This window comes from Physella acuta, unplaced genomic scaffold (assembly GCF_028476545.2).
Source record: "Physella acuta isolate Inbredline_101_S28 unplaced genomic scaffold, ASM2847654v3 ptg002216l, whole genome shotgun sequence".
NCBI classification, from domain to species: Eukaryota; Metazoa; Mollusca; class Gastropoda; family Physidae; genus Physella; species Physella acuta.
Window position 1 is genome coordinate 33,332 of NW_026733716.1, and position 17,633 is coordinate 50,964.

The window sequence follows — 17,633 nt, forward strand, 5'->3', positions numbered from 1 at the left end:
AATGTGATTCCAGCACTAAAATAATTTATTTTAATTTAAAGGTTCATTTTTTTTTTACATACTATGAACTTGTACTAACATGAGAAAAGGTTTTTTTAGTTTTATGTAATTTAAAATTTTTTACAATGTTCACTAAAAGTTCACATTCACCTCATTATTTATTTTATAATGTGCTAAAATATTTTTTCAATGTGTTCATTATTAATTTTTTTTTTTTGTGCTATTTTTGCAATTAATTAATTTTTCTAAACAGCCTTGATAAAGGGACATAAAAAAGCTTGGTGTAATTAAAAGTTTAATTGTTAACACCATGTAATGATCTCCTCTTTACCACAGTGCTCTTAATGACACAGACTGCAGCCATTTCCAGATCCCATGTCTACCATAATCAGATAATGTGATTCTTCCATAATTGTTCAAGTTAATTCCTATGTTTCTTAAATAACTTTTGCTGCATCAAAAAAATTATAAACGGGACAGAATGTTGAGTTAATCCTTTAGTTTTGTTAAAGTCTAGAGTTACTTACTGTGTAATTACTCCTGAATCTTTGACTGATTGTTTTAGTTTAGAGTTTATGACTTAGCTGGACTGTCATATCTTTTTTCTTCAGGGGGATTGTTACCTTCCGGCTAGTTGTTGAAGTTTCAAAGTCTCACAAAAAATAATTTATACATTATTTTATCCCCTAATGTAAGTTTCTAGTGATTAATCCTATAATTATAATATTTTATAAAAATCAATTTTTTATAAATGTTGCAGCTAGCAAATAGTTTAACCAAATGCCATTGGCCAGATTGTAATTTTTAACTAACCCACTTCTGCTGTGTCTGTACAAGTTCTTTCCCTTGAGAAATACCATAGGTTTGAATCACTAGGCCCAGAGAGTTATTTTTTCCTTGTCTGGTCCTCTCTAAACACCTGGGGTGCTAATGGCTGTGTCCTGTATAAACAAGTCATGTGATCAGACAGTGCTGTGATGACAACTGAGGAGGGCATACCAGGATGTTTGTCAACACTCGGCTCATTTGCCTTGTGAGGCAGACGGAATTTGTCCCTTACATCAGCTGGTTAAACAATCAAATTTAGACTTCCCATTTTTTTTTATAATAAAACTGCAATAAGTTTGTGTGATTATTTTTTTTTTTTAAATTCTTGTCATTAAAAAAATATATTTTTTGCTTTAGCATGCTATTTTGTTTCAAATTAATTTTCAGTGTATCTTAATAATATTCACTGTTTATATTAATGAAATGTGTTAATCTGTAAGTAATTTTGGTTATACTTTTTTTTTGGTCAGTTTGTTACATGTTACTTATAAAACTTTTTAATATATAATCTTAATAACTGTTTACAATTTATATTTCTCAAATTTATTAACCTGTCCTATTTTATTTTGTCTTCTATATTTAGCACTGATCATGTGACTGGCATAATTTTTCTTCCATCCCTGCGCATATTTCCACAGCTCATTAACCTAAATAATTTGCTACTATTTTTTGTCTTGTCATTTGTAAGTGTTGACATCTGATGGACTTATGACGCCTGATGACACTTGTCCACATCTGGCGATGACATGTTTCAGCTTATCATTGTATCTTCAGAACTAAATCTTTTAGTTGACAGCTTCCCCCCCACCCCCCTCAATTAACGGAATATTTTACTTCATAAAATCAAGCTTTGACTAAAAGGCTTATTTTTTTTTCTTTACAAGTAATATCTGTTTTTTTGTGAACTCTTATAAGTATTTTTTACTCATTATCGTATGGTTCTATATATGAGTGGATTTGCAGCAAAATATAAAGCCTTTGCACATATTTTTAGACATTGTATTATCCTATTATATAATTCTGAAATTATATATCTATATTCAAAGTACATATATTTATAGAACATTATTACATTTATATTTAAATGTTATTTCCATGCAGTTGAGCATATAAAGTAGAAGCTGATGAAGCACATTCCAACAATACTTTTTAACAGTTTATGAAAAGTTTTTTTTTTTTTAACCTTAGCCCTTGTTAAATTATTTAACAGCATAAAATGACTTTTAGTATTTTATGCTAGATGTTGATAGACATGTTGCCCTAATGAAGTGCCATCTTTCTCCATCAAAGTTGACAGGAAACTACTCATTTTATATTTTTATTTGCAACTCACCTTTACAATTCTAAAATTTTTAAAATTTCAATGAACTTTTGGAATGATAAACAAATTATAACCTGATTTAGTTTTAAACAGAATAGAATACAAATAAATTTTGGAAAAGTTTAACTGCATTTTGGATAGAATATCATTTAAGTTTTAGATTTTTTGTAATATAATACAATTTAAGGTCATAAATCTGGATTTTTAAGAGAATTATGTTAAAAGGAAAGTTGCAAAATATGAATTTGATAGCTGGTATCTAGTGAATAGGCTTTAGAAATGTGTATTTTTAAAAGTGTATTTGACATGTCTGGAAAAGTCATGTAGAATTAATTTTTGAGCAAACTAAAGCCTCTAAGTTGTTAAATTTGTGATTTTAGAATAAGGTTCTTTCTTTTTATTTGTTTCGATTACCTCCCCTTGTGTGCCGGGTCTTTCAAATTAATCAGTTAATCAACTGTTTTACTTGTGGTGATAAGCTTAATGTGAAGTAACAGAATCTGTTCTTATTGAGCTTGTAAGCCTAGCTTTTGAATGGTCACACTTTTGAAAAACAATTGCAATATTATGTATTTAAAAGCAATAACATTTTATTTTTTTTAATCAGATCACATGATGGTTTCTATGCCATACTTTGTTCGAAATTGATCTCCTAGTTGTTGTTTTTTTAAAAGAAATATCTAGATTTAATAGACATCAACTTTGGTGGCAAGTCCTACTTCAATGTCAAACATCTTATGATGATAACGAGAGCCAGGATACAAAAAAAGCATATAGTTACTGGTAGGTGTAAAAATCAATTTTTTGTTACATATTACTCATCAAAGATAAAACAAGGTGTTTAAATTATGTTTAAAAATTCCAATATGACCTTGTTTAATTTACATTATTTATATTTACAGGCAATTATTTGTTGTCAGAAAGAACTAATGCAGCAGTCACAGAAAGCCTGCTAAAAAATGTGCCTGGAGCTGAGGACTGTATACTTATTTTTGTATTCTCTAAGGTTAGCTATTCAGTTGTTGTTTTTTTAAATAAGTTTTGTGAGGCTCTATTAAAAATCAATAAATTTTGTAACATAAATAATCAATATTTATTTTCAAATTTTAAATATATAATCTTATTGATTTATTGGAATTTTATTAATTGAATTCTAAATTTACATCTTAATTTCATCTGGAATATTTTCAAACATTTTTAATATTTTTATTACAAATGAAATAAATTTGGAAATATAAAAATTGTAATATCATGTTAATAAAGAAATTAATTTATTTTAATAGAAGTATTACTAGGCTGTATTACTTAAACTGGTGATTAATTGATGAAATATATATAAGCTTTTTTACTGCTTCCAATTATAGTTCTTCAACTTTTGAAAATTGCTGTTTATTGAAAATATTTTTGTTTTAATTTACTTAAATTTTTTTTAAATTTTAAAGTTTTACAAATGTATCTGGGTGTAAAATAAAAATTAAATCCAAGAATGACTACAATTCGGGTGGCCAGCCAAAGTTTTATATTTTTACATTGACATCATGAATAAAATATAGTATTTGTTGAACTTTTGTATTGTAATTGCCAGAATTCACAGTGAACTTTTCTCTAGTCAGTTTTATAAGCTGTAAACTTGCTAGATATCAAAAACCTTCAACATTTCAAGAAATTATTGTCAAAGCCTGGAAATTTGTGTCAAATGACTTCAGTAAAATCATTTGATCCCCTTATCTACTGGTATTTTGACCCCCAACGTATACAATTAAATTAGTGTTGTTGGTTTCTCTAAACATTCATTCTGTAAAAGAATATCCAGGATAATGTTTTGCCTTTTTAATTGAGGATCATAATTCCAGTGTACCTATGATGATTGAATATAATCCAATATGTTTCCACTTTATGGAAATTAACATTTCTTCTAAGCAGATAGTGGAACTAAAGCGTTGGTACATTTTTGTTATTACACTTAATTTTTACAGTCTGTGGTTTTGTCTTGTAAAAATAAAAATGATGTAAACATAAAAAAATATTTGGTATTCTGTATCACGTATTATTTGCTGTACTGGTATTGTGTTTGTGAAGTATAATATGCATACATTCTATTCCTGATTGAACTAGGGAAATTTTAGAAGTATTTTGTTTATATGCACATGTTTATATACACAACCTTGATTTCATTTGTATCCTTTGTTGCACTTAAAAATCAGTTTTTAAAAGCATGTTTTATATTACATATTTTTAAACTTGATCTACACTTCAGCAGTAGATTAATATCTTTTTAAAAAAGTAAAAATGTCAGCTAGGGTATATCTGGCCATTCAAATTATTATTTAGTTTCTTTATTCAAGTGTTCAGTATACTTTTGTTTTCTAAGAGCAAATGTTGCTCTAATTTTTTTTTTATTTCAAATATTTGGGGTTTTAACCTTTTTCTTGTTTTTTTTTTATCTTTGGTTTTGTGGATTTTGTATGTGTTGTGAAAAAAATAAAATATATTTATCAGCGAAGTTATTTTTTATGATTGTGTTAACGAGTTTGATTTGAAATATAATCCAAAGAAACAAAACATAATTTTTTAAACATTGTTCAATTCTCAACAATTGAAAACATTTATTTACACAGTAGTTTATACAAAGACATTTTTTAAATGAATCAAATTTTCAGAAATAAAACTGAATTTGCTAACATTTTAAAAGTTTAGCGGTTTTCAAAATGATGTACACCCAATGAGTGACTCCAAATGGCTAGGAGGCAACTTTAAACTGATTACAATAAATATTTAAAATGAACAGGAACCAACCATTTCTGGAATATGCAATGTGTTACATGAAGAACTATAATATCTAACGGATCTCACTGGCCTAAATCATAATATTCACTGGTGTCTAAATCATGTGTACAACCATCAAGGTTGTTTTTTCATGATACTCCAGTATTCAAGATTAAAGCAGAATGTCTTATGACTAAACCTATAAGACAGTCATCATTTTGGGGATTTAACTGGATAGGTTAAAACCCCTTAACACCTCACTGATTGTGAGTCATCTAATATGAGAGGTCACTTTCAAAAAAAGAAAGATAAAGATATTTCTATAAAATAGACTAAAATCTGAACAATTTCTACATTTTTTTGACATCAATCAGCATGGAATATGAATTAATGTAATTTATTACAAATAAAGAAAAATGCACATAATATCACTAATATTGGGTTACTTGAGTCTTTGTGTGGATTCTGTTTTATTCTTGCTGGACAATTCCTCTTCTAGAAGGGCAATCAGTTTTAATGCTGCATCAGGGATTCTGGTTCCTGTCAACAAGTCATCAATGTTATATCAAGTTTTATGCATACAACTTTCTATAGAGAATAAAAATTGAATATTTTATTGATGTGAGATAAAAATTACAAGTTAAAAAAAGCTTAGATGAAATAGAGTTCATCTGCTTCTTTGACCTCTGGAAAGAAAAGAATGGCGAAGGAGTGTTACTTGCTTACATGAGTTAGGTAACCTCTAGCACTTAGTGGACTCAGGGTCCTAAAAAATTGTGTGTCTAAGGACAAGACTTAATTTTTAGGTTTGCAATCCTGTGCTCAGTGCCCAAAATATGTCGTCAATGTTCCATTTGATATCAATTATATTTTTTCTATAGGAAGAGTATGCTTATAAAGTGAGTGAAATAAATCCACTTACCTGGACCAAAGATGGCAGAACATCCAGATTTATAGAGCTCGTCGTAATCCTGAGGGGGTATGACACCTCCAGCTACAACAATAATATCACTGAAACAGTTGAAACAATTAGAATTAGTAAAATAGTTTTATTCAGTAGAATGGGAGATAGGTGTATTTAGTAAACTAGTTTTATTAAGTAGAACAGACTGACCCTCTTCAACACTATCACTTTTTTAATCAAACCCTTTGTTTTGAATATCAACACTTAAAATAGCGCAGTTAGAAGGTTCTAAACTAGATTACGACTATGATAAAGTAGGGTGGTGCTGGAGATCTTCATTATTGTTTTAAAAGACTTTAATTTTTTCTAAAAACTACATTTGTTTCCCCTTGATAGAAAGTTCAAGCAAGGACTTAGAAAATGCATTTTTTTTAATGCAATCAAGTTACGCTTTTTTTTTTAAATTTCTGTTTGCAACACAGCTTGTACCATACCATACCTCACTAAGGTGTATTTCTTCCAGTTAAGATACATGCCCAACATCTAAGTTACTAATTATGTATTGAACACATGCTATTGATTTAATAAAGTGGTTTTGTTATAATAATAAGAATTGTTTAATTTTCTTTTACCATGGTGATTATAAGAACATAACTATGTCAAGCACCCTACCCCATAAGCTCTCATTTACATCACTGTTACCAACACTTCTCAGTTCTACTACTGCTATCAATGCTGGCAACTTACGGCCGTCCCATGGCTTTCAGTTCTTTAATTAGTTCTGGAATCAGAGTCTTGTGTCCAGCAGCAAGAGAGCTAACTCCTACAATGTGAACATCAGCATCAATGGCTTGCTGGGCTGCTTCTTTAGGTGTCTGGAACAACAAGGCCAGACATGACATTACATGACATCACATCAAATGACAAGCAGGCCAGACATGATATTATATGACAAACAGGCCTGACATGACATTATATGAAAAGCAGGCCAGACATGAAATACATGGCAAGAAGAGCAGACATGGCATTACACAACATACAACTAAATATCCTTATTTTAAACTGCATTAATTCCACTAATAATATGACATTGGGATCCACTAGTGCATCAATTAATGGCTGACTAAAGCTTTTAGGTCAGCTGTTGCCATCTTGCTCTCTGGAAACAAACACTGTAATTCCCACTCTTTAGTCCACTAGAAAGATGACTACCTTCAACTCTTAATGCATGATAATATAGAGGTAAAAATAACTGGACTACATCCTAAAATCTCACATTTTATGACCAAGCTACTCCCGTAACATTTAGAATTTTAAAAAAAGGCTACTGATCACATCACTTATATGTTTATAATCAAAACTCACAGCAAAGAGAGGACCAATGTCCACATCAAATCCAATGTCAGCAAACCCAGTGGCTATTACTTTACCACCTCTATCATGTCCATCTTGGCCCACTTTTGCTACCAGCATACGAGGTCGACGACCCTCAATTTCTTGGAACTTCTAGAAACAGGAAAAATATTTGACAAATTTAACCATGATTTTAAAAAACACAGAATTTTATAACAAATGATAAAACACATATTTATCTTGTTTGTAAACATCTCCAAACAAAAAAAATTGTATTTTAAAATAAAAGACAATTTGATTTTATAATTTTATTTTAAAAAATATTAGTTTTGTAGTAGGCCTAAATTTCTTTATAAAAGAGCTTTTTAATTGTTACACAACTGACAGAATTCACCTAAATCAAGCTACCATTATATCAAAGAAAAAAGGTGTATCAGATGAGTATAACTTACAAACCTTGACTCTGTCAATCACAACCTGAAGTTCATCCGCTTCAGCAAACTCATTTTTATAAGCGCCACTGACCATTCGATCACTAGCCACATGTCTTCCAAATACCTGACAGAGGGCACAAGTAACATAATCATAGAGGAAATACCATTTAAAGAAGTTAAGTTGAACATAATCATAGAGGGATAGAAGTTTAAGTTAAAGTTATGTTGAACATAATTATAGAGGGATACCAGTTTAAGTAAAAGTTAGGTTTAACGTAATTATAGATAAATTAAAAGTTAAAGTTGAATGCAATTTAGAGGGATAGCAGTTTAAGTTAAGTAATAACTGTTTTTTCTTAACAAGTCTAAAATAAATAATACATTTTTAATAAAAATTGAAATTAATTGCTGTTAAACTTTTCAGTTGAACAATTTTATTTCATGCAAAACAAAGTCCAAGTTTTTAATGGTAAACTGACCACTTCCATAGCATCCGAGATCTCCCCTACTGTGGCTCTACACCTAGCTGCTTCAATACTCAAAGCCAGCAAGTTTCCTTCTCCAGATCTGGCACACTGTGTGATGGCATCTAGGATTTCCTTCACCTAAACAAGATCAAGACAAATCAGCAATAATTCCAATGCTTCTCTGATACTAATTTTATTATTACAATAATTGTTACTATAAACTCAACCTTCACTATTTTATGTAACTTAAAATTTTAAGAATTGTTCATACATAATTTAATTATTTAATTTGATTGTGGAAAAATAAATATTTGTTTTGTCAGAAACTACTTAAACACACTTTTTAAATGGTCACAATTTTAAGTAACTAATTATTTTAGTAATAAAAACATTTTTATTTAGTTAGAAACTTATTTAAAAACCCACTTTTTACTGTTCACTGTTCTATGTAACTATTAAAGTTTTAAGAATTGTAGGCCTACATCTGTTTAATTACACTAATTAATTATTATGAAAATAAAAATATTTGTTTAGTTAGAAACTTATTTAAAAACCCACTTTTTGACTGTCCCGCGTGGCTCTGACTTTGGCCAACCTGGCGCACTGTTTTTCCCTGACTGCTGAATTGTCAATGCTGAGGACATCCACCTTTTCCTGCTGAGGTAATCTGTACTTGTTCACCCCCACAATCACCTCTGGAATTTTCAAATAGTTTTATCATTTAGTCCAATGTAATTTAGGTCCAACAATTAACTTCCAAACATAGGTGTGTTTGGTTGCTAAAGATTTAAAGTTAGGACTTGGATTAGGATTAGAGTTGACATTAGAAAGATAGTTTAATTTCATAGTTTATTACCTCTAGCCAAATAAAGATTTCATTATTGTGGCATTATCATTAAGATTTATTGGCAGTAAGTTTGTAAATTTAAATTTTGAACATCAAAATTTCTAACCAGTTGTAAATGCAACTTGAGTACTGAATAGTAAACTGTTTTAAGTACTGAATAGTGAACTGCCTTATCAGCCCCAGTATCAATCCTAGCCTGTATCTACAACTAGAGCACTGAATAGTGAACTGTCTACTTTATTGTGAACTGTCTACTTTATTGTGAACTGTCTACTTTATTGTGAACTGCCTTACCAGCCCCAGTATCAATCCTAGCCTGTCTCCGAGCAGCACATTCTTCTATTTTGAGTTTGGGCATTCCTGAAGCTACAGCTTTGGCCATACCTCCCATCTCCTCTATCTGCCTCAATGAAATATAAACACCTATCATTGCTTTGTTTATCAGCAGTATGGACACATGTTTTTATTAAATTTTTTTCTTACCTAGCTGGTTTTAGTGGAATATGCAATGTTTATGTGACAAGGAAATATTTTATTGACTAGCTGATATAAAAGAGTGTCTATGTGATATTGTAAGGTTTTCTTGGCTAGCTGATATGTTGGAGTGTCTGTGTGATATTGTAAGGTTTTCTTGGCTAGCTGATATGTTGGAGTGTCTGTGTGATATTGTAAGGTTTTCTTGGCTAGCTGATATGTTGGAGTGTCTGTGTGATATTGTAAGGTTTTCTTGGCTAGCTGATATAATGGAGTGTCTATGTGATAATGTAAGGTTTATTGGCTAGCTGATATGTGGGAGTGTCTATGTGATAATGTAAGGTTTATTGGCTAGCTGATATGTGGGAGTGTCTATGTGATAATGTAAGGTTTATTGGCTAGCTGATATGTGGGAGTGTCTATGTGATAATGTAAGGTTTATTGGCTAGCTGACATAATGGAGTGTCTATGTGATAATGTGAGGTTTATTGGCTAGCTGATATGTGGGAGTGTCTATGTGATAATGTTAGGTTTTCTTGGCTAGCTGATATAATGGAGTGTCTGTGTTTTCTTAGCTGGCTTGTTTAAGTGGAGTCTCACCTCATTAATCAATGCCAAAGCTGCATCATAAATCTCATTGGTCAGGCTCTCCATCATGTAGGACCCACCCCAAGGATCGGCAACCTATTATCATTTAGGAAAATAAATAAATTAGTAAAATAAAATAAATAATTGTATTTTAAAACAAAACTGAAACATTTCAAAACAAAGAAAAAATGTGTAATGGATATTATTTTGGAACAATTAACCCTCTTTACCTATTTTAATACACAAATAAAGGTAAGAAATGGCTTTAGAGTTAAATATCTAAGGTTGTTTCTACTGTTTGAATTTTTATTATCTAAATGCAAGCAATAACTTAATACTTGAAACCATATAAAACCTTTCTATTTTGTAAGAAACCATATTGACAATAAAAACTTAATGACTAACACATATGGTACTACATATGGAACTGTATGTATATAAATCACTAACTTATAATTAAATTAATCAACATAAACAAATGAGAATTATACAAGACCTTTGGAATGCCAGACTCTTCTTGTAAAATGATCTGCGTGTTCCTGGCAATGCGGGCACTGAAGACTGTGGGTAGAGCAAGAGCCTCATCAAAAGAGTTGGTGTGTAGGGACTGGGTGCCACCAAACACTGCAGCCATGGCCTCAATGGTTGTGCGCACTATGTTGTTGTAAGGATCCTGCAAGTAAAACCAAGCTAATCATTAGCCAAGAAGACAATGGCAGGAGGAAATCAAGGAATAGACAGGGTTGTCTGGTGTAGAATCACTAACCACATTAGAGGAATGGGAAAATGGGCAGTTTTATCAAAAAGTCTTCTGTGGTGTCCCTTAAGCTGTGATAGTTATGGGATAGACAGATCTACACTCACACAGGATTTTTATGCCCTACTTTCAAAACAGAAACAACTTTTGAAATAGAAATGTTCTTGCTAAAATAGTTTCTGCAGATCCACAACTTTATAAACAGAGATTTTAAAGTTAATGACTTCAAATCTGTAAAATAAATCATTAAGGGGGGTAATTTGGATTTACAAGCCAATTGGTAACTAAAGCTAGTATTTACCTGTTCAGTTAAGGACCATCCAGAAGTCTGACAATGGGCTCGCAGTAGAAGAGATTTTGAGGATTTGGGCTTAAATTTCTCCTTGATCAGTGTAGCCCAGAGTTTTCTCCCTGCCCTCATCTTAGCTATTTCCTAAATGAGTGGTAAATTACAGAACACAACAGGAAAATAGATTTTACTCTATAAGAAGAACTGAAAAAGATAAGTGAAATACAAAAAATTTTCAATGTTCAGGTTCCACAGTTACTGCCCCTTCCTACTCCCCCAACCCACCAACAAGATAAAACTTACCATATAAAAGTTCATCCCAATTCCCCAAAAGAAAGACAAGCGTGGAGCAAACTTATCAATATCCAGACCCCTGTTAACACCTGGTCAGGAAAATTCAGAGTTTTAAAATTAAATATGGCAATGGGCAGTCCTATTAAGAGCAACAACATTCTAAAATAGCTATGAGTATGAGCCTAAACAAAAGAAAAACCATGCAGTGTTTTACTAACCTTGTCGTACATATTCTAAGCCATCAGCCAAGGTGAAGGCCACTTCTAAAATAGCATCAGCTCCTGCTTCTTGTATGTGGTAGCCTGAGATGGATATGGAGTTGAACTTTGGCATGTGCTAAGAACAAATGTTAGATGTAATAAATGATTAGAGTTAATATCAAGTGCTGATTATACTTTAAGCACTAAGTAACTATTAATTCAAGTAACAAATAGGTGCATGTATTTTTAGTTGTAAAAAACAAACATCATATTACAGTATAAATTTTTCATTATAAATAGTATCAAATTTATATTTCAGTATTTGAAAGTTTTATCTAAACCAATGATAAACACAAAATTTACAAAGATATTGTTAACAGAAAATGTATAAACACAATTTTTTTTTTTTTACACTTTAAAAAAATATATATTTAAAATACTAGTATTGATTTTAATTGCCTTTTCAAAAAAAATTAAAATAAAATAAACACCTTGGATGTGTATTCAAAAATATCCCCAATGATTTTCATTGAAGGCTCAGGTGGGTAGATGTATGTGTTTCGCACCATAAATTCTTTCAATATGTCATTTTGTATGGTTCCAGCCAGATCCTCCTGCTTGGCACCCTATGAACATGATGTTATGTCAGACATTACAGTACATAAAATAGTTCAAAATAGTAACTAATTAATTTATAAATAAATATTTTAAGTTTTTTTTTAAATAAATACTCTAGAGAAGTCTGAGAAGTGAGAAATTAAAAAATAATTTTTTAAACATATTATAATGAGCATTATTTCTAGTTGTCAAAAATTATTAAAGATTTTAAAATGTCTCATTTCAAAATGCTACTGCATATTTTATCAGCATAATACTACTAATAATTCAATTTAATTCAAAATGAAAAGATGTTTTTTTTTTCTATTAAAGAAATCAGTTTGCCTTTCTTCCATTAAATCTTCATATTAAAATGAGCATGATTTGACACACAAAACAAGAAAATGCCTTTGAGTGCAACTAATACTTCAGTGAGCTCAGATTGTGCACCATTTGAGGACCACTGCCATTTGATTACCTGCTCCTCCCCGGCTACAATGTACATTGACAGGATGGGAAGCACCGCGCCATTCATGGTCATTGAAGTGGAAATTTTGCCAAGGGGGATGCCGTCAAACAGGAGCTTTGTGTCTTCCACTGAATCAATGGCCACTCCTGCCATGCCCACATCGCCCACAACTCGAGGGTTGTCTGAATCATAGCTGTTAATGTCATCACAATCAGACAATTGCTGCATCAATTAGAACAAATGGGGAAGGCGGGGATGACCTCGGAGTTTTTTTTTATTATGTTATTTACTATTGTTGCCACGCTGAATATCTTTTAGAGATTAGCTGGGGGCTGGACAAAAATACTGTCTTGTTCTTTAGGGACATGACTTGGGTTTTAAAAAAAAAAAATAAACCAAGAGATATTTTAATTCAAATAATGGCTAGTCCTTGCCGGGTAATTATTTTAAAGCTAATTAGTTTTTAGCAACTTTTTTATGCAGACAATTTTTTTTAATAACTGACTAATCAGGATACAAAAAAAAAAAGAAACATTTCTAATTGGCAGATAACTTTTTTTTTCAAACCAATAGCAGCCTAATTGTGTTAAAATACTCTGACTCACCCTCTGTGTGTCGGCAAATCAAAAGCAACACTCAGTCCCTGCTGGCCTGCCTTAATGTTGTCCCGATAAAATTTGTTGCTTTCTTCAACTGTGCTGAACCCTGCATACTATTTACAATAAAGGGCATAAATGTATAGTTTACAGTATGTAAACATGCATACTCTTTACAAAGGATACTTTATTACATGTGTGGGATTTTCATCTGTACTAAAGCCTTTGTATTTAGGGGAATAATTTATAACAGAAAGCTTTGGTTTAAATTAAATGGGTTTCTCTAAAAATAAAGTTAATCATCAATACCACAAAGCTCTGTACTGCTCCAGTATATGATATCTACAATTCTACATGGGTTTAAAGGAATTAGGGATTCCAAATTCTAACCCTTGTTAGATTTCAACTTAAGCCACTCGATTTAAAAAAGTCTGCCTACATGACTAGGGTATTTTCTTAGCTTGTAGTCACACAAAAATGGCAAAGTAAATTTTGAAAATGTAATACACACCTGTCTGATGGTCCAAGGCCTGTGGGTGTACATTGTTGAGTACACCCCTCGTGTGTATGGGAACCTTCCTGGGATTTCTGAGGCAACATTGGCGGTATCTAATTTCGTATATACTGGCTTGATATCTATGCCCTAAACAAAAAATGACATAAAGTGAAATTGAGCACCCTTAAATTTCTGGTAAATTAGTTTTTACTTGAAAGAAAACAGTGGAGAAAAGTTCTCAGAATATGTTGCTCTATGAGAATAAGTTATAAAACTGTCAAATAATGCAGGTAAAGAGTAAAGTAGGCTACCAATAGGACTACTGGAAATTGGAAATCGCTCAAAAGTCCAAAAGAAACATATGTATAGGATCTAATACTTAAATATGAAATTTTGTTGGCATGTTTACGCAAACAGATATACAGACAAGGTAGATTGCAAAACTGTTTTTTTTCTACTCAGGAAGGGGTAAAAATTCAAGGTTTGTCATTACTATAATAGGCAACCATGATAGTAACTGGTTTGATGTCAATGTAGAATATTTTTTAAAAGTAGTAGTAGGTTAGAGCTTGTGTGTGTATAAATAATACAAAATTGTATTAATCATAACTTTTGCTACACTTAATAGTTCTCGATTTAAAAAATATTTATATATATTAAAATAAATGGAGACTGATAATACAGCAGAGAAGCTTCGCTATGAGAGATTACATTATAGGTTTTAGAGCAATAAAAATACAAATTTAAACAAAATTCAATTTGCATTATAACATTAAAATACAATGTTAAGTCAAAGAAATAAAGGATGGTGGAATGTTATAGTCTGAGTTTAACTCAAAAGTAATTTCTGCCTTGTGCTTTTTAGATAGTGACAAGAACTTAGAAAGAATTGTTAGAAAAAATTTTTTTTTACCTCTGAAGTCTTCCAGATCAGAGTTTTCTCAACATCTTTACCCTTAAGCTCCTTGGCTGCTTCTTTCTTCCAGTCTTCATCTAATGGAACTTTAGATGCAAAACTGGCACTACATGGAGCCTGTTTGTACTGGAAATACAACATTAGAATACATTCAACAGTAATACAAGTTTATGGTGAAATACAAACAACAAGGATTTATTAACTTCATGATGTTTATGTTTAATAATTTTATAAAGAAAATAATATTTTTACCTTTAGATAAATACCATGTCTTCTAAGTATTCCCAGTCTGCTAGACAAAAACATGGTTGTCTATTTGCACTGTTCAACATAAAAAATTGTATTATTAGAAATAACAAGAATTTTAATATTACAATTAAGTATGAGAGACACTTGTATTTCATTAAACGCTAGTTTCTCTTTCTATTACAATTTTAAGTTCTTTTTTAATATCTGCAGTTGTGGTAAGGCTTACATTAATATTTGTTAACTTTTCTATTATTTAATTACTCCTAATGAGAAGAAGTAGATAGTAAGTGTTGGAAGCTAGTGGGCCTACAGTAAAATAATTGTTTAAATATTTAGTGATTCTAAGCTTTATATCTAAGGATAATAGAAGGTGAACCAAATAAACTTTAAACTGTCACAAAGTTCTTATAACTTTACAAATTAATATTTTATACTTTATAGCAATGGTTTCCTTGCTATTAACAGTATAAATGTTATGGTTACGATTGAAGTCAGGCCAGTTTCCAGGGATATAATAAGGGACATGGTAATGAAAGAAGCAAATATAATAGCTGTACTTAATAGATCTATCTCAATTATAGGTATATATAACATATATTGACTGCAACATCATCAAGTGGGTACCAGGTGGTAATACACAGTGTCCGGCACCTAGGGTGAGGAAATCAAGCCTGGTGAACCTACAGATGAAAAGCGACCAACATGTCATGTAGTGGTCAAACCAGTGAGTTAGACGGAGTTCACTATGCCTAGGCCTGCCTGGCTTATGGGAGGTTAACTACCTAGTCCGTATATCCATGTCACAAAAGACTAGTGACTGAGGGTTCACCCCAAAGATTGACCAATACAGTCCCAATACTCCAATCCATGATGATGACACTCTCGGCTCTCGCTATTCGCCCACCACAGTCCAAACAAACTTATGATTATGTAAAAAAGACATCAAATAATAGTAAATAGGCCACAGTGGTCTATTTTATTTTATATTACAGAACTAAGACTAAGTACTACAAAGTTATTACTTATTACTTAGTAAGTATTAGTAACAATTCACAGGTAAAACTCCATTTTAGCATATTCTATTCCCTGCTTCACATTCACCTCCAGTTGAGTGTATTTTATTAGTTTTAATTAGAAAAGGTAAATAAAAAAAACAACATAAAAAAGCATTAGGACAGTTCCAATCAAATAGCGTGTGATCGTCAGCGGGAGAAAAATCTCTACACAGTCAAGGGTTCACCATGAGTTCACATTGACTTCAATTAAATTATCAGCATACGTCATAGCTTTGGCAATAAATGGTGTTGGCCTCAGATTTGGGGTCATCGTGAGTTCATAAAAGTTTATTTATAGCATTCAATATTCCAAATTTGGATTTTTCTCAAGTTTTGACAAAAGTAAATTATCAAAACTTCATAAAGAAATAAGTTCAATGTTTTCCTAATGTTTTTGTGTTTTTTTTTTGTTGTTTATAATAAAATACGCTCAACTGAAGGTGAACGTGAAGCGGGGAATAAAATGCGCTAAAATGGAGTTTTACCCAATTCACAATCGTTAATAGTCAATTAGTAATTATTAGATCTAGTTACTATTAGTATTAGTCTAGCTACATTGTCGAACGACGACTCATCATCGTAATGTGTAACTTGAATTGGTAACAATCCAGACTCAGACAACGTGAGACAACTGACACTCTGAGTCTGAGACACTCTCACTCTCACTCAGTGCTCAGTCATCAGATTCAGTCTGATGTTATCAGACATTTAAATCATTTAACAACAATGAACGAACAGTTTTCGACTTTACGAACATCACCACCATCATTGTACTGCTCTTTGACGTTTTTCTTTATTTATTTAATTATTTAACTGTAGACTAAATCTCAAATGTGTTTGTATGTTAAATGGTCAGGATCTAGATTCTAGATCTAAATCTAGATTTAATTTTACCTTGTCACATAAAAAAATATTAAATAAACAGTCAAACAACAGCAGACCTAGGCTAGCAGTACACGAAAATGCACATTCTGCACAAGGTTTACAAGAGCAATGTCAACATTATTATTTTTACTTTTATTCATTGAAGAGCCACAAAGTTCATTGGTTAGGCCTGGGTTATTATTCCTGTTGTCTTTGGTTTAGTTTAGGCCTAGCTTACTTTTACAATATAAATCTAGAATCTATCCGTAATCTACATTTGGCCTTTGACTCGTTAAGTAAAATGCTTTGAAATAACAATCTCTAATATTGCAAGTTAGTTCCTGAACCATTACTTAATAAATTTCGTCACAGTCCAAGTAGGTGGGGAAGGGGGAGGGGGGGGGGGGGTCCGGTATACTTGCACGATGTGTTGAGAGGGGAGGAGTGTGTCGATGTTACGGTCAAAGCCCGAAGTCGGCCAATGCGCGGATTAGCCGGCCAATCCGCGCATTGGCCAATATCGCCTCCCATAGGGCGGTCAAAGTCCGAAACTTTGTTTGATTTCGGCCTTTGGCCGGCCAATCCGCGGACTGGCCATGGTAAACCGGCCAAAGTCTTAATTAGAAGATAATCTGGCTAGGGACGACCGGCCAAAGTCCGAATTAGAAAATCATGAGCAGATTTTGGGTTTTTTAATGCCGTAAGGATCATGAAATGAAGTCTTTATTGATTATTAATTAAAGTAAATGACAGAAACATTCAAATTCTTTATTGTACTATAGTCTCAATCAATCAGTATTATCATTTATTACAACAAGTTGAACTTTTATGGCATTTAGAATTACACTAGAATACCCGTCATCCGTTGG

General features: G+C 31.7%; 1 protein-coding gene across 1 annotated transcript; it reads right to left on the bottom strand.

The window, feature by feature from the left end:
* Positions 1-4,719: 4,719 nt before the first annotated feature.
* Positions 4,720-16,860, bottom strand: LOC131932567 (methylmalonyl-CoA mutase, mitochondrial-like). Its single transcript, XM_059289492.1, has 20 exons — positions 16,842-16,860; positions 14,849-14,917; positions 14,594-14,722; positions 13,696-13,827; positions 13,194-13,300; positions 12,598-12,781; positions 12,014-12,148; positions 11,541-11,658; positions 11,332-11,411; positions 11,041-11,172; positions 10,479-10,655; positions 9,995-10,078; positions 9,215-9,320; positions 8,632-8,768; positions 8,086-8,211; positions 7,629-7,730; positions 7,185-7,325; positions 6,567-6,694; positions 5,838-5,926; positions 4,720-5,455 (listed from the first exon to the last, which is right to left on the bottom strand). The coding sequence occupies exons 2-20, from the start codon at positions 14,900-14,902 to the stop codon at positions 5,358-5,360; spliced, it is 2,259 nt and encodes a 752-aa protein (XP_059145475.1). The 5' UTR covers positions 14,903-14,917; positions 16,842-16,860; the 3' UTR covers positions 4,720-5,357.
* Positions 16,861-17,633: the final 773 nt, after the last annotated feature.

What these genes read in the sequence shown, in the direction of transcription:
- LOC131932567 (XM_059289492.1), bottom strand. Translation starts at nt 14,902, where the DNA reads ATGTTTTTGTCTAGCAGACTGGGAATACTTAGAAGACATGGTATTTAT. An exon ending in GATGGTCCTTAACTGAACAG is followed by an intron (nt 10,656 to 11,040) that starts GTAAATACTAGC and finishes TTTTACTTGCAG; the next exon opens with GATCCTTACAACAACATAGT. An exon ending in TAGGATTGATACTGGGGCTG is followed by an intron (nt 8,769 to 9,214) that starts GTAAGGCAGTTC and finishes TGAAAATTCCAG; the next exon opens with AGGTGATTGTGGGGGTGAAC.